Source organism: Chiloscyllium plagiosum, chromosome 10, assembly GCF_004010195.1.
Source record: "Chiloscyllium plagiosum isolate BGI_BamShark_2017 chromosome 10, ASM401019v2, whole genome shotgun sequence".
NCBI lineage: Eukaryota > Metazoa > Chordata > Chondrichthyes > Orectolobiformes > Hemiscylliidae > Chiloscyllium > Chiloscyllium plagiosum.
The window spans coordinates 1,654,347-1,677,277 of NC_057719.1; the positions used below are offsets into that span (position 1 = coordinate 1,654,347).

General features: G+C 42.6%; 1 protein-coding gene across 2 annotated transcripts in view; it reads left to right on the plus strand.

The window, feature by feature from the left end:
- Nucleotides 1–22,931, plus strand: part of brf1b (BRF1 RNA polymerase III transcription initiation factor subunit b) — a 466,828-nt gene that overhangs the window by 293,818 nt on the left and 150,079 nt on the right. For both annotated transcript variants that reach the window (XM_043696898.1, XM_043696899.1), the window contains 4 exons: nt 4,173–4,299; nt 6,314–6,353; nt 6,569–6,661; nt 9,536–9,823. In XM_043696898.1, coding sequence (XP_043552833.1) covers nt 4,173–4,299; nt 6,314–6,353; nt 6,569–6,661; nt 9,536–9,823 — 548 coding nt within the window. The remainder of the gene's footprint in view (nt 1–4,172; nt 4,300–6,313; nt 6,354–6,568; nt 6,662–9,535; nt 9,824–22,931) is intronic.

Below are 22,931 nucleotides of genomic sequence, written 5' to 3' on the forward strand. Positions count from 1 at the left end.
ACATTTAAGAGGCATTTGGATGGGTATATGAATAGGAAGGGTGGGCTGGGTGTTGGCAGGTGGGACAAGATTGGGTTGGGATATCTGGTCGGCATAGATGGGTTGGACTGAAGGGTCTGTTTCCATGCTGTACATCTCTATGACTATGACTCTATCAGCCTTGCCCTTCACACGAACAGGAACATACTGCCTCTGAACACTTGTTATCTCATTTTTAAAGGCCTCCCAATTCCCAACCATCCCTTTACTTGGGAATAGCCTCCCCAATCAACTTTTGAAAGTTCCTCTATTTTGAAAAAACAATATGATTGCTTTGGAAGCAGATCAGAGGTTTGCTTGCCTAATTCCTGGATCGAAGATTCTTTTATTTGAGTTTAGAAAAACGCGAGGTGACCTTATCAAAACATACAAGTTCCTCAAGGAACGTGATAGGTGGATAATGGTTGGATTTCCCTTTTGGGGACAAGAGTACAACTAGGGAACACAATTTAAGAACAGTTGGTCTCCTATTTAAGGTGGACATGAGAATATTTTCTCAGCTGGTTGTTAGTCTGAGAGTTCTATCCCTCATAAAACAGTGGAGGTGGGGTCATTAAATTTAATTGAGACAGATTTATGTGGGCAATGGAATTGAGGGTTTTTGGGGGTTCAGACAAGGCAGTGGAGCTGAATTCACACAATCAGATCTTCTTGAATGGTAGCAGAGACTCAAAAGGCCAAATGGCCTACTTCTCCTTGGTTTGATGTCCCTAACTGCCTCGGCCGTTTTTAAAGGCAATTGAGCCAAATAACTGAAAGAATCAAATTAGACTTGAAATGTCAACTCTATCTCCACAGATCCTGCCAAACCTGCTTAGTATTTTCTGCACTTTGTGTTAGCTGCCTGTAGGCCCATACTGGTGAACGCAGACGTTTTCCATTCCTAAATGATGTTTGTGAACTGCTCCATTTTCATCAAAATCTGAAAAAATAAGACTTTTTATTTCTATGCATACTTTTCACTGGCTTTTTACTTTCAGAGTTTGAAGTATTTCTAAACTTCCTCAGGAAGATTTGAACGTGCAATCTCTGGCTTCTTAGTCCTGTCTCATAGTCACTTTCCTATCGTGCCTATCTTTCCATCACTCACTATCTTAGAATCATGCATTGGTCTTTGATCTGTTTGTTTGACTCTGTCTATTGTCATCTCTATCTTCTGTGTAATGACAGGTACAATGCATTTATAGTACATAACGGAACATCACATTCCCATATTTTCTCAAAGTAGTGTACAATCAATCTGTTGCCTGTGCTTTTGGTGACAGCTAGCTTCTCAAACAGTGATCATTTCAGGAAGTCATTCAGCTTACCGGGCTGTACCTCCATTCAGATTGACCATGCCTGATACGTATTTCATCTCCATATAGCCACATTTGCTCCATATCCAGTGATACATTTACTAGTCCCAGTCTTGCAAACTCCAGTTGACCTGCAGCATCCAAAGTCTTATGTGGAAAACAATGCTCTTGATTTTCATTTGGAAATAGTCCAGCTCTAACTTTAAGGTGCTGCCTTCTCTTTCTAGATTCAGCCACATGAGGAAATAGTATTTTTGTTTTATTCATGTATTGAGGGCGTCACTGGCCAGGCCAGCATTTATTGCCCATCCCTAATTACCCAGAGAGCTGTGGGTCTGGAGTCACATGTAGGCCAGACCAGGTGAGGATGTAAGGTCAGACCTAAATGATATTAGTGAACCAGATGGGTTTTTCCAACAACCGCCAATGGTTTCATTATCATTATTTGACTCCTAATCTTGAATTTTTATGAATTCAAATTTCACCATCTGCCATGGTTGAATTTGAACCCTGGTCCCCCTGGGTCTCTGGATTAACAATCCAGGTGACAATACGACTAGGCTATCACCTCCCCGTAACCATATCTATTGTATCAACTCCTGCCAGCACTTTTTAAGTGCCTTGTGATGTTGTGAGTTGGTGAAATGCATTACTTAAATACAAGTGTTTGCCTTTGCTTCAACATTCTTAAATTAAAGAATATGAACCAACCTGTCTGAATAATTTCATTCTTTCAGCCATGGTATCATTCTGAGGAACCTGTGTTGCAATTCTCTCAGGCCATGACTTAATTTCTGAGACATGGTCCCAGAGAAATGAGCAGTGTTACTCAAAATGGGGTCTGGCCAAGGCTGTCTGCTTTGTTCTTGAGGAAAAGTCAGCATTCAGCTGAACCTTTTTAATTGCTTCTGATACTTGTTCAGTAGCTTTCAGTAATGTGCGCACATGACCAGCTTAATCCCTTTGCTGCTCCACTAATGTTCTCTCATCATTAAGAAATTATGATGATTTATCCTTCTCTGATTCAAAGTGAATGCCCTCACACTTGCGCACATTAAACTACATATGTTAGTTTTATTCATTCACTAAGTCTGTGTTGATTTGCCAATTCCTGCCCTTATCTACGCAAGTTCCTGTACCTTCTAACTTACTGTTACATACAAATCTAGATATACAATTTTCTATTTTTCCATCTAAACCATTGATACAAATGGTGAAAAGCTGTGTTCCTAGAATAATTGCTGGGGGAGCATCACTTGCCATATCCATTCAATCCAGATATATTCCCTTTGACTCAATAGTTACTTCCTAGCTCCCAAATAATTTGTGATCCACCTCATAAGTTTTCATCCAAATTCTTGCATTTTCCTCTTGCTTGCTTTTCCTTGAATAGAAACTTATTAAGTGCCTCTTGGAGGTTCATATAGACAGCATCCATTGATTTTCCATTATTCACAAGCCTGTGACCTTCAAAAGAATATATTTATAATAATCAGTCATAATCTTTCATATAAACATGCACAGATTCATATCAACTCTCTCTGACTAACTGTTATTTGCTACTATCACTGTCTCTGGTAGAGTCCAGTAACAGGTACAATTTATACCATACTGACGGGATTTAATGAACAGGGTAACCAACCATCCTGTTTTTATGGTCTTGCCTTGTATATAGAAGAAAGGACATCAGTCAAGGGCTATTAATCCTAATTCTGCCATTCCATGAACTCTCTTCCACTTATTTAACCTTGAGAGAAAAGTTTTGCCCAGAAATATGTTCATAGTGCTTAATATCTTGGAAAATGATCAGACAATAAGTTGATGGTGTGTAGATATCCAGTTTTATTTCAATGTTCCTCATGTGTCAAATGTAGTTGTTTTTGTTCTTCATTGAGGCACTCCAATGCCACTGCTAGCATGTGTCTTGGATTGGCATACTGACTAAATTTGTACATTTTCATGACATTTAAAGCCACACCTGTGCCTCCCTATACTTTGAAAGATCTTCCCAATTAGTTCCTCTACCTGTCGCTTTCCCTATAGCACTGCAAATCTTTTCTTTTGTTTCCTCAGTCTGCATTCCTCCCACTCTAAAATGTCAGTCCTGATGTTACTGCATGCTTGAGATGTGAAGCTGCAGTCTGTTGAGAGAACTGTTCCTTCAAGCCTATTCTATTCAGTCTGTATGTGATTATGGTATCATGGGCTCTTGCAGCCTCTCATCACCTGGGTATCTGTTACCACAAGTGTAGTTAGTTCTTTCAGCTTGCCTTGTTAAACAAGCTATAATTAACATTAATATTGTGGTAGCCTTCAGCTTCCCTTCTCAGTAGGAGGGTGGTGTAACAAATAGTGACACTCCCCCACTCAAGAGCTGTGAACAGGGTTGGGGGATGGGCTGGGAGGATCAGTTATGCTCCTATTCAGCAGTACATAGAGCGAAAACAACAACTTTGACAGCGTTAACATGGTGGTGCATCCTACAATGTTTCACAGGAGCTGATAGGACTCAGAGTTACATAAGGGGATATTAGGTCAGATAACCAAAAGTTTGGTTAAAGAGGAATGATTTAAGGAGCCTCTTAAAAGCGGAAAGTAATGCAGAGATGTGCTGGGAGGGTGTTCCAGAGCCTGGAGACTTAGGTAACTGACAGAATAGCCAGAATTGAAAATTAGGGATGACAGGAACTAGAGGAGTTGCAGATGTCTTACAGGGTGTCACATTGTTAACTGTTCCCCATTGAGTGGTATGAAGCTATCATAGCTACCTCCACAGGAAGACATGGGTGGATGTTGAAACCTTTTCAGCGACTTTTTTTTAAACTTCTGTTGTAGGCTTAATGAATTTGAAGAGACACCAACCAGCCAGTTAACAATCGACGAGTTTATGAAGATTGATTTGGAGGAAGAGTGTGACCCACCTTCATTCACAGCAGGAAAGAGAAAGATTCGGCTGCAACAGGTAACTGTATTATAATTGGGAGAGCAGAGACTAGAGTGGTGCCTTTTGATAAACGATTTTAATTCTTCATTCTTCTCAATTTTCTTTACTCCATTTTTGAAGATTTGACTCTTAAGTTGAGGTATGATTCCTCAGTGACCAGCCCTTCTTAAGTACCTCACCCCAAGTGACTGTTTGATTAAAGGGTGACCACAGCTCAGCAGAGACTCGTCAGCACCTTACCTAACATTAGGACCAGACTTTTCAGCAGATTGCATGAGAAATTTCATTAAAAATCGTCAGGCAGTGCCTTCCAAACCCACGACCACTTCCATCCAGAAGGACAAGTGTAGCAGATACATGGAAACACCACCCCCTGCAAATTCTCCTCCAAGCCATTCACCATGCCAACTTGGAAATATGTCGCCGTTCCTTCACTGTCACTGAGTCAAAATCCTGGAGTTCCATCCTTCGGGACATTGTGGGTCAACTTACAGCATGCAGACTGGGGGGAAGGTAGCTGAGGAAACAATAGTCAGATGAAGGTGAGGAAGAAGGTGATAGGTCGTCGATGAGTGTGGAGCGGATAGATGGGAATGGTGATGGACAGGTCAAGAGGACGGTGCCATGTTGGAGTCTTGGGACTGGGATAATGTGGGGAGAGGGGAAATGAGGAAACTGGTGAAATCCACATTGATCCGTGTGGTTGCAGGGTCCCAAGGCGGAATATGGGGCATTCTTCCTCCAGGCATTGGGTGGTAAAGGTTTGGCGATGGAGGAGGCCCAGGACCTGCATGTCCTTGACAGTGTGGGAGGGGGAGTTGAAGTGTTCAGCCACAGGGCAGTAGAGTTGGTTGGTGCAGTGACCCTCCTCGAATGCTGACTGATCTGTGCTTTTCCAGCACCATACTCTTGACTCTGTCCACTAGAACCAGTTTCTCCTTGATTACTCAAGTGCAAGTCCTAAGATTTTGAATGCTTCTATTAAATCTCTCCTTGTCCTTTTCTGTTCAAAAGAGAACAACTCCAGCTTTTCTCTCCATTGATTGGAAATCCCTTGCCTTGGATGCCTGTTCCAGTCCTGAGCTAAGCAAGTGTAACACCATTCTGACTTCTGCTCCCTCATCAGATCAACTGATTTCAATAAACTATGGCTAGACTGAAACCTTCCTGTTGTTTAGACTCAGTATCACATCATGGGCTTGTTCACATGGAGATCTTCTTTTTCTTTTTAAAAGCAAAATATCACAGAAAACAAAAACATAAAAAAAGTGTTCATGCACTCACCCACCTTCTGGATCAATTACTGTGAAGATCTGTAATGGAAAACCATCAAAGATGTTTTTCTGTTGAAATGGTTTCTATTTTAAAAGTACATTACAGTTTCAAGTTAATGTCTGTATCTGTAGAAGTTATCTTGCCTGCATTGTATTTATCATGAAATCCTTTACCAATTACTTTTACATTGAGTGATGAGCTGTGGTTTCCTCAATGGCATATGGTCCAGATAAAGTTGTCTGCCTTTTTATCGGTGGCTGAACTGAAAACATGACATGGGATTTTTTTTTCAAAATACTGATGGGGAAGTTCTCTGGTTCTCACCTCCTCACTTGGCTCCTGCATGGCTTAGCTGGCAGAAAGATAGTGAAAGAGATTTGCCTTTCATTATTTAAGGATGTCTCAAAGCGCTGCTATAATGTAAGCAGTGTGAGAGCCAATTACATATAAAGCAAGCTCCCAAAGATAGCAGTGAGATAAGTGACCTTGTTTCTGGATGTTTGGTGATGTTGATTTTTGCATAAATATTGTTCAGGACCTTGTTAACACATTTCTGCAATTCTTCAAAATAGTGTTGTGAGATCTTTTATCTGAGGGCATGTGGGACCTTGGTCTAATATCTGAAAGAACATACCTTCAAGAGTGCGGCTCTCCCTCTATTGCATTGGAAGTGTCAGCCTTGAATATGTACTCTGGTCTAATAAATCATTTGCAGAAATGACTGAATATGTGTAAATTAATTATTGTTTTATTTCAGTTGGAGCAAGAACTCTCCAAAAAATTGGTGGATTTTGAAGGTAATTGAACATCATTCCCCTTCTCTCTCTCTCTTCCTAAAGCCCTCTCCCTCTCTTTCTCTCTTTTTTTTAACATGTTCACTTGTGTCTAACCCTGCCTCCCCAAACCTTTCCCAACTTCTGGCAATGAAGAGTTCAATTTCATAGATGGTTATTCATAGGTTAGTTTTCATAATGTGCATTTTAAAAATAAAAATTCTGTTGATATTTTGCAGGCGAAATCGCAAGTTATCAAGATGAGATTGAGACTGAACTGGAGATCACTCGACCAAGGTATCGAGGAGCTTATGCTAACTATGCTAAAGGAGGTATGTACACCTAACAAATTGCTTTTTTTGAGTGGTTGTTGAGGGCTTAATTGTATAATAATAAAATTTTAATATGCCATGTACCATGAATACATGCAGTTTTCATCACCTCCCTCAAGTGACTATTTTTCATGGACTCTGAAATGTAGAGCTTCATGGCTCGTCCTAGACGGACTTGCTCATACTTACTAACAGAAGCAGCCTTCAAGAGATTAGACCACCAAGACTTGTTACAACACGTCTACCTATCCTGTCCTCATAAGGCAGTGTTAGGATGGAAGTCCCTGTGATTTGACCTCCAGTGCCTTAAACCTCAGGAAGGGTAAATGATGTTATTGCTCTGAATCAAACTTTTAAATGGCTAACTGCTATAAGTTGACAGATTGGAGTTTCAAGTTGTTTTCGTTGAGAGTAGCCTATATGATCGGGGGCAGATGTTCGCAGGTAAATGGGTGGCTGGAAAATGGGAAGCCTTCAGGAATGAGATAACGAGAATCCAGAGAAAGTATATTCCTGTCAGGGTAAAAGGAAAGGCTGAAAATGTGTTGCTGGAAAAGCACAGCAGATCAGGCAGCATCCAAGGAACAGGAGAATCGACGTTTCAGGCATGAGCCCTGCCTGACCTGCTGTGCTTTTCCAGAAACACATTTTCAGCTATGATCTCCAGCATCTGCAGTCCTCACTTTCTCCTAAAAGGAAAGGCTGGTAGGTATAGGGAATGCTGGATGACGAAAGAAATTGAGGGTCTGGTTAAGAAAAAGAAGGAAGCATATGTAAGGTATAGACAGGATAGATCAAGTGAATCCTTAGAAGAGTATAAAGGCAGTAGGAGTAAATTTAAGAGGAAAATCAGGAGGGCAAAAAGGGGACAGAAGATAGCTTTGGCAAATAGAGTTAAGGAGAATCCAAAGGGTTTTTACAAATACATTAAGGACAGAAGAGTAACTAAGGAGAGAATAGGGCCCCTCAAAGATCAGCCATGCAGCCTATGTGTGGAGCTGCAGAAAATGGGAAAGATACTAAATGAGTATTTTGTATCAGTGTTTACCATGGAACAGGATATGGAAGATATAGAATGCAGAGAAATAGATGGTGACATAGTGAAGAAGGCATTTGGTATGCTTTCCTTTATTGGTCAGAATATTGAGTACAGGGGTTGGGAGGTCATGTTGCAACTGTACAGGATATTGGTTAGGGCACTGTTGGAATATTGCATGCAATTCTGGTCTCCTTCCTATCGGAAAGATGTTGTGAAACTTGAAAGGGTTCAGAAACGATTTACAAGGATGTTGCCAGGGTTGGAGGATTTGAGCTATAGGTAGAGGCTGAATATGCTAGGGCTGTTTTCCCTGGAGCATCAGAGGTTGAGGGGTGACCTTATAGAGGTTTATAAAATTATGAGGGGCATAGATAGGATAAATAGACAAAGTATTTTCCCTGGGGTCGGGGAGTCCAGAACTAGAGGGCATAGGTTTAGGGTGAGAGGGGAAAGATACAAAAGAGACCTAAAGGGCATCTTTTTCACTCAGAGGGTGGTACGTGTATGGAATGAGCTACCAGAGGAACTGGTGGAGTTTGGTACAATTGAAACATTTGAATGGGTATATGAATAGGAAGGGTTTAGAGGGATATGGGCCGGGCACTGGCAGGTGGGACAAGGTTGAGTTGGGATATCTGGTCGGCATGGATGGGTTGGACCGAAGGGTCTGTTTCCATGCAGTATATCTCTATGACTGATGTGGTGTGTGAATAACCAATAATTATATCATTGTTTGAAAAAAACAGTGCTTGCCCTAGGTCAATATTCCTCCACATACCATTTCAGAAACACATTTGATTTGATTTACTATTGTCACATGTATCTAGGTACAGTGAAAAATGTTGTTTTGTGTGCAGTACAGCCAAACCATACCGTACAAAGTTGAATGATCCACTCTATGGAAGACAGTACAATGAAGGGTATGTAGGTTAGTCTGATCTTAGAGTCGGAAAAAAAGGCTGGCATAACACCGAGGGCCGAAGGGCCTATACTGTGCTGTACTGTTCTATGTTCTGTACACACTAGCCAGTAGTCTCATTGTGGGATCTTGAGTTCCATGGTGAAAAGGTCTTTCCTCCAACCTCCTCAACGTCCTGCCCCTTACTTTAAATCTATGCCTCCTTGTCATTGATCCCTTCGTCAATGGGAAAATTTCTTCCTGTCTGCCTTATCTATGTCCCTCAATTTATATATCTCAATCGTGTCCTCTCTCAGTCTCCTCTGTTCCAAGGAAAATAACCCCACTCTGTCCAATCTCTGAAACTCTCCAGCCTAAGCAACGTCCTGGTAAATCTCCTCCGCACTCTCTCCAGTGCTATCACATTCCTCCTATAACATGGATTCCCAAACTGCACACAATAGCCCAGCTGTGGCCTATCTGATCTTTTATGCAGTTCCAGCATTACCTCCCTGCTCTTAAACTCTATGCCTGAAGTGTGTCATATGCCTTCTTAACTACTTTATCTGATAATTTAAGAAACCGGTAGATGCATGCGCTGAGGTCCCCCTCATCCTAAGTGATTGGATGGCCGAAGGGCCTGTTCCTGTGTTGTATCGTTCTTTGTTTTTCCCTGGCATCCTACTGCTCAACATGTATTCATTTGCCTTGTTTGGTATTATATACAATGTATATACAGGTAGGATATATGTACAACAGCAGATAGCCAGGTGTGAGCAACAAACTAATTTAATCAAGGTGTTGATATGAATATAAATCTAAAAAGAGCAGTTAAGATGTCTCGTAAATTAGATTTTGCAAAGGGACTCAGTAGTTCGTGAATCACTGGCTGTTTGCAAACTGTTTTTTTGTTTCACGGAAAAATACTGTGTTCCAGATACTCTGGATGATGGAGCCTCAGTAACCTCCAGTGGATTAGGTGAGGAAGAGGGTGAGGATGAAGAGCTGACGGCGGTCGCAAACCATCTCAACAAGGATTTCTGTGATGACTTCCTCAATGAAGAGCGGCCAAAAGAGAATGATAAAACAGAGGAGGAGAAAGAATCAGAGCCTCCGCCCAAACCCCCGAATATAGCCTCTCTGTTAGGCCCCCTCCCTACAGCAGCCAGCCTTGGCCTGAAGGAGTCCATTGAAGAGTGTATAGCAGCTGATGAACCTGAGTCAGGTAAGTGTACTTAACGTTCTTGACTGTGTCTATAATGCAGTAGGAATGTGTTGCCTGCAAATTTGAAACTACATGGTGATTTGGATGAGAGAATAATGTCACACACAGTTATGAGTCATTCTATCTCTGCACTGTGACTAACTAAGTGAGCCTGCCTGTGCTGTGCACCTGAGCTCTCGCACACTGCTGCCAATTCATAATATTTCAGTTTTCAAGTAATGTAATAAGTTCTTTAAAGTTGAAAACTCAACAACTGACTCGATTGCTGATTCTTCTCGTTCTGAACCCTTGCACACTGTGATGTAATTGCTCCACTGTTGTCAGCATGTTGTCAGCTGTGTCACCGCTCAGTTCTGCTATTCTCACCCCATCCCCTCTCCTCCCCCAAACTCATTGCCTCCCTTTTCTCCTTTGAGATTTCCCTTAAAAACTCACTTCTTTGACAAGCTTTAACTTGCCTGGTCTATTAGCTCCTAAAGTGGCTTAGCATCAGTATTTTTGGATAATGCTGCTATGAAGTCTCATGGGACATTTTGCTATATTAAAGAAGCTTTATAAAAAATATTGTTAGGAGGGCATTGTTTAAGCCCAAGACTACTAAAATGATATTTGTGGTCCGTTGATTTTCTGACCAGTTGCCTAACATGCTTGTGCAATGTTCCTTTCTGCAGCTGTTTACACTGCTGGAAATGGAAAAATGCTTCCAATAATATATAACGGAGAGAATTATTGGGGTTTTTTGTTGACATCTCCAATGTATCTTTCTCAGCTTTAATATCTTCTGTAGATCTGTTGGTTACACGTTCAAAGGGAAAAGTATTTGAAAATGAAGAACTATTTCTCTGTTGAGCTGAGCGCGTAATGCAGTAAGCTTTATGTGCTGGAAGCTACACATTAATAGACAGAACCGTGTTCTTTGCAGACAGAAAGAACAAGCACTACGCCAGTTTTCAACTCAACAGAATAAGCAACAGCCATTCTTTGGTTAATTTCTCAGGGTAATGTCTTGACCAATCAATCTATTAGTTTAAAATTTAGGTATTTTCTATTTAAACTGTGCAAAGATCTTAATAAGCATTTCTGGAGCAGGTGGACTTAAACCTGAGTTTCCTGACTCAAAGATAGGGACATTACTATTGTACCATGAGTGACCCATTGGGACAGAGTTCAGCCTGTTCAGTGATGTCATGATGCACCTTTGGAGCACGTGGGAGTTGAACACAGACCTCCAGGCTCCATAGGGACGTTACCACTGTGCCACAAGGGCTTGAACAATGAAAATTTGAACAAAACTTGGCAATTAACTGTCTCAATCATCATTAATTGGTGTATTAATGGAAATGCATCCACCAATCTGAGTCTAACTTCCAACGAATTAGCACTGTCCTCTCATACAGCATGAATGTTGGGTTTGTTCCTTTAATAGTATCCTCATAAATGTCCTGATGAGCACAGAGTTAAAAGATTTCATAAAATATGTTTATTTCTCAGCAATGCTCAAGTTGTACATGACCAAATGATTACTTCTGCTGAGTTGTGTTTGCTTGGTTTTGAGAAGGTGTGTGTATACTTTTTCTGTCTGGCTGTCCACACTGAAGTACACATACGTATTCATATCGCTCAATATGTGGTATGCAACGGTAAAGTAAAAGCTGATACATTCAGCTTTAGGTCTGGTGATATTATGGAATTCTGGAGTTTCTTGTATAGGAGACATGCAGTGGGTCTTGGCAGGCTAATTGACTCTGGAAGCCAGCATAGTCATCGGTCCCCAAATTCCTACAGCGGACCCAGACATGGTGCTGGTTAATGATCAATGGTACAATCCCAATCTGTTCTGTCCATATGCCTCCAGTACAGGTGTAAGAGGCTCAGACTGCCTGTAGTTCCACATCTGTTAAATGTTCACTGATGAAACAGATGGATGAAGTGAATTTAAAGTCATATCTGTTCCCAGTTGCGCACTTCCAGATCATGGTTGTCCACTCTTTGGTCTCCTTAATGAGACTAATGACTCTTAATCACTTGTGACTGTGATTTCTTTTCCCGCATGGAACTTAGTTGAAGAGCTTCAGCTGAAGGTGCATACGTCTGAACTGAATCAAACAACTTAGGCTGGACTTCAACAGCTTCCTCATTTCCCCTTCCCCCACCTCATCCTAGTTTCAAACTTCCCTTGACTTGTCCGGACTTGTCCGAACTGCCTAGCTCCTTTTCCACCTATCCACTCCACTCTCTCCTCATTCCTGATGAAGGGCTTTTGCCCGAAACGTCGATTTTGCTGAAGCTCCTCGATGCTGCCTGAACTGCTGTGCTCTTCCAGCACCACTAATCCAGAATCTGGTTTCCAGCATCTGCAGTCATTGTTTTTACCTCATTGACATATAAAGCTCTGTTTAAAAATATGAATGATTCGGAGATGCCGGTGTTGGACTGGGGTGTACAAAGTTAAAAATCACACAACACCAGGTTATAGTCCAACAGGTTTAATTGGAAGCACACTAGCTTTTGGAGCGATGCTCCTTCATCAGGTGATTGTCCTGATGAAGGAGCGTCGCTCCGAAAGCTAGTGTGCTTCCAATTAAACCTGTTGGACTATAACCTGGTGTTGTGTGATTTTTAACTAAAAATATGAAGGTACACATATGATTCTATGATCTATAAACAGTCATGAAGGTAGTAAAAGCAATCTTTTAATATTTTTAAGATGTAAGTAGATAGATTCTTGATGAGCAGGGGAGTGCAAGGTTATCTGGGGTGGGCTGAAATCTGGGGCTCTCAGAGCAGTCAGGATTTAATTGAATGATGGAGCAGGTTCAAAGGGCCGAATGGCCTGCTCCTCCTCTGGCGTAATCCAGCTGCTGTGCTTCAGACCATCCTGTTCTCTCATGGTTTTCTAAGTGAGGAGGAAAAGCAAAATATGTCACTTAAACTGCTGAATTCAAGAATGCTGAGTAATTCTTGCTCATAACTTCTTAGCGTTAGTTCTTAAGCTCAAAGTATTTTTTTTATATCGCCTAAAGGTTTTAGTCCTGGCTCAGTGTATTATGCACCTCCACCACTGGAGTGAGAAAGTCATGGGTTGTGCATATAATCCGGGCTGACACACTCAGTGCTGCATGGTAAAGGGATGACTGGAAAATGGGAAGCCTTCAGCAATGAGATAACGAGAATCCAGAGAAAGTATATTCCTGTCAGGGTGAAAGGAAAGGCTGGCAGGTAAAAGGAATGCTGGATGACTAAAGACATTGAGGGTTTGGTTCAGAAAAAGAAGGAGGCATATGTCAGGTATAGACAGGATAGATTGAGCGAATCCTTAGAAGAGTATAAAGGCTGTAGGAAATATACTTAAGAGGGAAATCAGGAGGGCAAAACAGAGACATGAGATAGCTTTGGCAAATAGCGTTAAGAAGAATTCAAAGGGTTTTTACAAATACATTAAGGACAAAAGAGTAACTAGAGAGAGAGAGAATAGGGCCCCTCAAAGATCAGAAAGGCGGCCTTTGTGTGGAGCCACAGAAGATGAGGGAGTTACTAGACGAGTATTTTGCATCAGTATTTATTGTGAAAAAGGACATGGAAGATATAGAATGTAGAGAAATAGATGGTGACATCTTGCAAAATGTCCATATTACAGAGGAGGAAGTGCTGGAAGTCTTGAAACGGGTAAAGGTGGATAAATCCCCAGGACCTGATCAGGTGTACCCTAGAACTCTGTGGGAAGCTAGAGAAGTGATTGCTGGGCCTCTTGCTGAGATATTTGTATCATTGATAGTCACAGGTGAGGTGCCGGAAGACTGACCATTGGCTAACGTGGTGCCACTGTTTAAGAAGAGTGGTAAGGACAAGCCAAGGAACTACAGACCAGTGAGCTTGATGTTGGTGGTGGACAAGTTATAGAGTCATAGAGATGCACTGCATGGAAACAGACCCTTCGGTCCAACCCGTCCTTGCCGACCAGATATCCCAACCCAATCCAGTCCCAGCTGCCAGCACCCGGCCCATATCCCTCCAAACCCTTCCTAATCATATACCCACCCAAATGCCTCTTAAATGTTGCAATTGTACCAGCCTCCACCACATCCTCTGGCAGCTCGTTCCATACACATGCCAACCTCTGTGATCTGAAAAATGTTGTGAAACTTGAAAGGGCTCAGAAAAGATTTACAAGGATGTTGCCAGAGTTGGAGGATTTGAGCTATAAGGAGAGGCTGAACAGGCTGGGGCTGTTTTCCCTGGAGCGTTGGAGGCTGAAGGGTGACCATATAGAAGTTTTAAAAATTATGAGTGGCATGGATAGGGTAAATAAACAAGATCTTTTCCCTGGGGTGGGGTAGTCCAGAACTAGAGGGCATAGCTTTAGGGTGAGAGAGGAAAGATATAAAAGGGACCTAAGGGGCAACGTTTTCAGACAGTGGGTGGTACATGTATGGAATGAGCTGCCAGAGGATGTGGTGAAGGCTGGTACAATTGCAACATTTTAAAGGCATCTGAATGGATATATGAACAGGAAGGGTTTGGAGGATTATAGGCTGGGCGCTGGCAGGTGGGACTAGATTGGGTTGGGATATCTGGTTGGCATGGACGGGTTGAACTGAAGGGTCTGTTTCCATGCTGTACATCTCTATGACTCTATGAATGAGTGCTGTGCTGTCAGAAATCTGTCTTTCAGATGAGGTGTTAACCCAAGGTCCAAATGTTTGTGAATGTTCCCATGGTCACTAATTCAAAAAGAGGCAAATTCTCAGGCTGTCCTGACTAATATTTATTCCTTGTAAAGACTACTTCTATTTATTTTTGGAAGGTGAACTAAAATGGGTGAAGATGCTTTAAACCATCGAAATTGTAAGAAGAGGTTTTAAAAACCAATTACTGGAGCATATTGAAAATTGTATATCCGATGATGCCTTATCAGAGTAGTGAAGAAGTCTCGACAAACTGTTAGTGTTCAGGACAATTGCGCCAGTCTTTTGATTGACGTTTTACTCAGCAGCAGTTGTTGTGGACTCGGGAGAACTCAGCATGGTAACTGCCTCTTGACTGGGCAGGTGTCTACAGCTTTGTATGTAGGTGCTCAGTGGTTAGCACTGCTGCCTCACAGTGCCAGGAACCTGGGTTTGATTCCAGCCTCGGGTGACTGTATGTGCAGAGTTTGCACGTTCTCCCCATGTCTGTGTGGGTTTCCTTCGGATGCTCTGGGTTCCCCTCTCAATCCAAAGATGTGCAGGTTAGGTGGATTGGCCATGGGAAATTGCCCACAGTGTTAGGTGTATTAGTCAGAGGGAAATGGGTCTGGGTGGGTTACTCTTCAGAGGGTCGGTGTGGACTTGTTGGGCCAAATGGCCTGTTTCTGCACTGTCGGAAATTCAATCCATTCCATACGACTGCAGGAATATCCAGCCAGCAAAGTGAAAGCATCCATCTCTCTCTCTCGCTCTCTCTCTCGCTCTCTCTCTCGCTCTCTCTCGCTCTCTCTCTCTCGCTCTCTCTCTCGCTCTCTCTCTCGCTCTCTCTCTCGCTCTCTCTCTCGCTCTCTCTCTCGCTCTCTCTCTCGCTCTCTCTCTCGCTCTCTCTCTCGCTCTCTCTCTCGCTCTCTCCCTCTCTCTCTCCCTCTCTCTCTCTCTCTCCCCCTCTCTCTCCCTCTCTCCGTGCTGTGTGGAGAAGTAAAAGCAAATTCCCAGAAGCTAGTTACTTTTCCTCACCCTTCCCCTGTAAGCTGCTCTCTTTGCAAATACCATGTTGAAAGCCAAAAGGGAAAACCCACCTTCGGAGGCTGTGAAAAGCTGAATTTTCAGCCAGTGAATGCGAGACTGAGAATTGGTATATCCACAGTGTCATGTCCTCAGCAAAAATTGAAAGGAACCGAAAGATAAAAGCTGATGGACATCTGCAGTTCAAACTGCTGCTATCAAACTCTATTTCTCTGATTTTCTTTTTTGGTCCACCCATAATATTTATTTCTTTACTATATGTGTGAATGGGAATTTTTTAAAGGAGTGGTGGAGGAGGAGGAATGGACCCGATGGCCCCCTGAGTTTGTTCTGCCATTCAGTAACTTCATGCCAAAGATTCACAACTCTGAGCAAAAAAGAAAACCTTCATTGTAATCCTAAATGATTGATCCTTTATTGTGAGACAGTGACCCTATGTTCTTGATTCCAAGGGAAACGTGTGTATACCCTGTCAAGTCCCTTCACAATCTTAATGTTTCCACAGTTGGCTTTGATTCTGTAACCCTTGTACCTTTGTTCAATAGAACATATCATTCTCAACTGGCTACTATACACAGCCAGAAGTTGGTACTGAGCTAGGCAGATGAGGACAGTCCTGGGTTTGAACTCTGAACTTGTCTGGTTAAATTACCTACTTTCTGCCTTGGTTAAAAACAGTTTGATTACGATACTTGGTTATTTTGTTGTTACGAGAGAAATCGAGTCTGCATATTGTTTTAATCTGAGTTAGACTGTAGGGTAGTAATAGGCTATTCTGCAATTTAGTACACTATTCAAATTTATGATGAGGCAGGGAATAGTGTGGCTTGATTTAAAGGGCGCTATCCCCAATGAGTCACGAAATCCTCAACCAATTTTAAAATTTACTTTGTGGAAGTGTGCTTTGCACAGATTGATTGCAGCTTTTGCCACATTATAGCAATGCATGCATTTTGAAGTACTTCTTTGTCTGTAGAGTACATTGTCAAAGAGTGCATTAGGAGACCTTGAAAGACAGTGCGTTAGATGAATGCAAATTAGTTGTTAAAGCTTTCTTGTCTGCTATCTGTAGACCGTTAAACTTTACTGATAAAGTCCTGGGTAGTTGAAATGCTTTGAGCTTGGTTGCAAGTGATGTACAGAGGCCAGTGACATCCGAATGGACAGAGCTGCAAGGCCAGTCACTGTGCAAATGATATTGCCAGTGTTGAACCAATGCTGTCTCCCAGAAAGTGAAGCTCCCAGAAATATTCTGCAATGAAGATGGTTAGGTATTTACCCAACTAAAAGTCCCCACATCGGCATCCTTCCTCATCCCTCCCTCTGTTCACCAGCTTTGCAATAATACTTTCAAGGTCAATTGGATGATGAGAGACAGGCTTTATTATATCGCTGGAAAACGTTGTGCAATGACAGCTCCAATTATTGGTTCTGAAAAGCTGGATGGAAGAAAGCTGGAGAAAAAAGAGGATTTCTGCGATCCTGCCAGTTTGCGATTTTTGAGAAGGTTTGTTGCTCAGGTTGAGGTTCAGGTTGGAAGGTTGCTCACTGAGCTGGAAGATTTGTTTTCAGACGTTTCATCACTATGCTAGGTAACATTATCAGTGAGCCTCCGGCGAAACTTCACTAGCATGGTGCCAAAACATCTGAAAACAAACCTGCCAGCTCAGCGAGCAAACTTACAACTTGAATCCTGCCAGTTCCTGCAGAGTGTGCAACATTCCTGTTTGAATTAACGCTTCCATTTCATCCGACCCATTTCTGTGGGCTAGTTATCAGTCTGCTTTCAGGCTTCCCTTGTATTGTTGGGGAACAGCTGAAGTAGCAGCTTCTGTATGGTGATAACCCTGCTCCATTTCACTTTTAATCCTCTCGTTAAATGCTTACTGATGGCAGCTCCTCCACACAGGAAAGGAAGAATGTGGGATCAGAAGGAGGTCATTCAGCCCATCAAGCCTATTCTGCTTCTCAAGATTTTGATTGATCTTTAACTTAACTCTTAAGCTGTATGAAAAGATAAGAAATAGGAGCAGGAATAGACCCCTTGGTCCCCTGAGCTTGTTCTGCCATTCAGTACTTCATGCCAAAGATTCACAACTCTGAGCGAAAAAGAAGCTTTAAATGATCATTCCTTTATTGTAAGACAGTGACCCTATGTTCTTGATTCCAAGGGAAATGTGTGTGTTTACCCTGTCAAGTCCCTTCACAATCTTGTATGTTTCCACACTTGGCTTTGACTCTGTAACCCTTGTACCTTTGTTATCATTCTCAGCTGGCTAACCCAATTGGCTTGATGTCGATACACAGCCAGACGTTGGGCTGGGCTAGGCAAATGAGGACAGTCCTGGGTTTGAGCCCTGAACTTGTCTGGTTAAATGACCTTAGCAAAGCAGCAATTGAGATGCAAAATCCGAAATTGCTGGAAAAACCCAGCAGGTCAAGCAACATCTGTGGAAAGAAAGCAGAGTTAACATTTCAGATCCAATGACCAGTGTAAGGTGCATGGGGATTAATATTAAGTTGGGCTATCGGTTGCAGCTTGTCTGTGACGCTCACCAGGATTGAATGTCCAGCTGGCACAGGTTGCTTACGTACACAGAGATAAAGGACATTTTAATGAGGTGCTGCTGGGTTGCTTGTGTTCATGGAGGCCTGTCCCAGTGAGAGCCCACATTTCCAGGGAAGGAAATAGAAATAGTAGGTGGCTCTATAGAAGGTACGGAAAATCATTCTCACTTCTGTTGAGACCTGTACTTGGATGAAGTGAGTTCCTGTGGCTGTAGGGTGTGAACTGTATTGTGTCCATTCAGTAAAATGCCACAGATTTGATTCTTCATTAGGCTGTTAATGAATTGTGACTGTCTGTCTGTGACCAGTAGAGTCTCATTGTTCTGCAAGAGAGAAAACTGTTCGTTCTGTAACTGGGAGGTCTAGATCAGAGTGGTGCTAGAAAAGCACAGCAGGTCAGGTAGCATCCGAGGAGCAGGAAAATCAATGTTTCAGGCAAAAGCCCTGATGATTCCTGATGAAGGGCTTTTGCCTGAAACGTCTATTTTCCTGCTCCTCGGATGCTGCCTGACCTGCTGTGCTTTTCCAGCACCATTCTAATGTAGACTCTGATCTCCAGCATCTGCAGTCCTCACTTTTGCCTAACTGGAGGAGGTGCATTGCTATGATTTGTGTCCTGTCAGCATCTGTGGCTGTTAGTGTTTGTAAACTGCTCTACAGTTGGCATCTCTCTCAGAGCACCATCCATTTCAACAGTGGAATAGGGACGTAAATACTGTTAGACCTGAGGAGTGTGGTCGTTTTGGGTTCCTATCAACCTCACTAGATTCCTTAATGCTGCTGCCTTTTCTATGACCCCCTCCATCAACAACTTTTTTCCCAATTTTATCCCTTTCCCCTGTTCCGAGCAACAATAACTTAGATTTATATAGCACTTTCAGTGTGATAAAATATCTCATGGCACTTTGCAAAATGTGACCACTGTGCCACATAAGGAGATGTTTGGTCAGAGAAGTAAAATTTTAAAGAATGTCTTCAAGGAGCGAGAGAGAGAGGGAAGTGAGTCAACCTATGCAGAAAATTCCAGAGCCTGGGGTTCAGGAAGTCAAAACCATAGCCACCAGTGCTGGGATGATGTGCAAAAGGTCTGACATTCAAGGCAAGGAATACCGAAAGGGTGCAGCTATTTCTTTCATTCATAGAATGTGGGCATCTGACTGGGCAGCATTTATTCCACACCCCTAATTGCTCAGAGGACTGTTAAGAGTCAAACACATTGCTGTAGGTCTGTAGTCCAGTTTAGGCCAAACCAGGTAAAGACAGCAGATTTCATTCCCTGAAGGATTTTGTTGAACCAAATGGAGTTTTTACAACAATTGACAGTGGTTAGATGGTCATCCTTATATTAATGTTTTATTCCATATTTTTATGGCATTCGATATCTGCTGTGGGATTCAAACCCAAGTCCCCAGACTATTAACATTGGCTCTTTCCTAGTAGCCCAGTGACAGTCCCCATTAGGGGAGGCAGTGACATAGTGTTTGATGCAAAGCTATGGAGAAATTTGAATATGTGTAATTGAACTTTTCTAGATAGTGATGTCTCTGAACTGGTTGCTCTCACACAACAAGCTTGATGATGAATTTTAGCACGTGCTTTTGACCATCTTGGGAATCAGAGTTGAGTTAGATTCTATTGTTATGCACTGCATGGTTTCACTGGGGCCTAATTGTCTTCGTGTTTTGGCCATTTGCATGCTTTCAATAGGATTTTGCTGCAGGAATTGAGACTTTTTCCCTCTTCCCCATCATTAATTTGGTGACTCTGAGGCTATTAACAACTCTGGTATGGCCTGATCTATTGAGTGCATAAGCCCACGGCACTGTCAGGAGAAGTGCAGAACTTCATTTAATTATCTTTTGACCCCATTTAGACTATTCGCTACCCTGATAATTTATTCACAAATCGGATTACCCTTTGGGTGACTTCTGGTTTGCTCCTGACTTCTTGATTTTTAATTTGTTCCCTTGGCATTTGTTCCTTTACCAAGGTTAGTGTTTTTCATATAGTAGTGATTCCTCTACCATTGTTAACTTTACATGTTATATCTGTTTGGTACTGTGCTGATCAGTAGATGTGCCACACAAGACTGGTGCCTGCCATGTATTTATAACCTACCTGTTTCTGCACATTGTTAATCAGAGATTAGATTATAATATCAATTATTTAAGTTCTGGACGTCTTGAGTGTGGATATCTATTATAGCTTTCTGTGTGTGGGTATTGAACTATGGACAGCCATTGTGTGCATCCAGCTGCAGAATTCCTGTCAGCGGACATGCAACTGTAAAGGTGTGAGTCGGTGTTCAACCACAGGCATTGGAGGGTGGACACGGTGGCACAGTGGCTCAATGGTTAGCACTGCTGCCTGACAGCACTAGGGCCTGGGTTCGATTCCCACCTCGGGCAACTGTCTGTGTGGAGTTTGCACATTCTACCCATGTCTTGTGTGGGTTTCCTCCCATAATCCAAAGACGTGCAGGTCAGGTGAATTGGCCAGGTTAAATTGCCCATAGTGTTAGGCGCATTAGTCAGGGGTAAATACAGGGTAGGGGAATGGGTCTGGGTGGGTTACTGTTCAGAGGGTCAGTGTGGACTTGTTGGGCCAAAGGGCCTGTTTCCATACTGTAGGGAATCTGAACTAATCTAATCCAACTGAGATTTGGTTCCTCCTTATTTCTGAATCCTCCTTTTGTCTAGAAAATGTCCAAGATTGCTGAACTGCTCTCGCCTCTTAAGCATCCTGCATTTTAAATATTCTGCTGTGTAGAAAATTAGTAGGGAAGGGAATGTGTAACGTTACAAAGATAGATTAAGTGAAAGAGCAAAAGTGTAGAAAATGGATTTCGGTTTTGGCAAATGTACAAGTTGGACAAAAATGGATAGACCTGGGTAATTTTTACATGAAATCCAGAAATAATAGAGAACTGAAGAAATTTGGGAGTGGAGTCCAGGTTTGTAGTATTAAAATATTTTGAACAGAATTAGAAAATAATCAATAAGGAAATAGAATGCTGGCAGATGTATCTATAAGACTAAAACACAAAGTGATAGAAGTCACGCTTTAGATGTACATACCCCTGGTTAGACTACGTCTGGATTAATAGCATTCAGTTCTGGTCACTGCACCTAAGAAAGGATGTATTCAATTAGTGGCAAGTGCAGGGTAGATTTACCAGAATAATATCTGGAGTCAGAAACTAATATTGCATTCCCAGAATTGAGAAGGTTAAGGGGCACTTTTAGTTTCAAGATATTAAAGGGTTGACACCGAGAGAAACCATTTCTGCTGATTGGTGTTTCTAGGACAGTGAGGTAGAGTCTAAAATTTAGAGCCAGACCTTTCAGGAGTGAAATTAAGTTACACTTTTCATTCAAGTGGCAATTAATGCCAGATCATTTGTCAAACCCAAAACTGTGATTGATAGGTTTTTAAGTAAACAGAGGAGAAGTGGGGATATGGAATTAGGTCACAGATCAGCAATAATAAGCATTTAATGAACAAGCCCAAGGGGCTATAAACCTCCTCATGTTCTTATATTTCTTTCTCCATTCTATCCTTATCTAGGTACTCCTTAATCTTTTTATGCCATTTGCGTCAATAATTCCTAGGGCTAATGAGTTGTACCAGAGAGTGGTGAGAATGTGCATCACTGCATCTATTTGTGGTTGAACTCTGTACCATTGAATCCATTTTCTCTACATCAGCCCAAAGCAAAGCGTCAGGTTTCTTGGGGGGGGGAGTGCCTCTGGAGAAAGCTCTGCTTGTTGCTTTCCTCCTCTATTTTACTTGATCTTTATATTAGAAAGCATGCAATCAGGAATCTTCACATGGTCAGGAAGGAGGGATCGATTCTTGGAGTGAGACACAGCCCGAGGTAATTGGGGAAGGTTGGAGGTAATGTGGGAAGTCAGGGCAGAGAGGAGGAGGTGTTTTACATTGTGACTCATAGTTTGTCAGGTTTGATTAAAACAGGGCTGAATATGGGGTAAAAACAATGACAGCAGATGCTGGAAACCAGATTCTGGATTAGTGATGCTGGAAGAGCACCGCAGTTCAGGCAGCATCCCAGGAGCTTTGAAATCGACGTTTCGGTCAAAAGCCCTTCATCAGGAATAAAGGCAGTGAGCCTGAAGCGTGGAGAGATAAGTTAGAGGAGGGTGGGGGTGGGGAGAAAGTAGCATAGAGTACAATGGGTGAGTGGGGGAGGGGATGAAGGTGATAGGTCAGGGAGGAGAGGGTGGAGTGGATAGGTGGAAAAGGAGCTGGGCAGGTAGGACAGTGCTGAGCTGGAAGTTTGGAACTAGGGTGAGGTGGGGGAAGGGGAAATGAGGAAACTGTTGAAGTCCACATTGATGCCCTGGATTTGAAGTGTTCCGAGGCGGAAGATGAGACGTTCTTCCTCCAGGCGTCTGGTGGTGAGGGAGCGGCGGTGAAGGAGGCCCAGGACCTCCATGTCCTCGGCAGAGTGGGAGGGGGAGTTGAAATGTTAGGCCAGAGGGCGGTGGGGTTGATTGGTGCGGGTATCCCGGAGATGTACTCTGAAGCGCTCTGCTGGGAGGCGTCCAGTCTCCCCAATGTAGAGGAGACCGCATCGGGAGCAACGGATACAATATATGACATTGGTGGATGTGCAAGTAAAACTTTGGATGTGGAAGGTTCCTTTAGGGCCTTGGATAGAGGTGACGGAGGAGGTGTGGGCGCAGGTTTTACAGTTCCTGCGGTGGCAGGGGAAAGTGCCAGGATGGGAGGGTGGGTTGTAGGGGGGCGTTAACCTGACCAGGTAGTCACAGAAGGAACGGTCTTTGCGGAAGGCGGAAAGGGGTGGG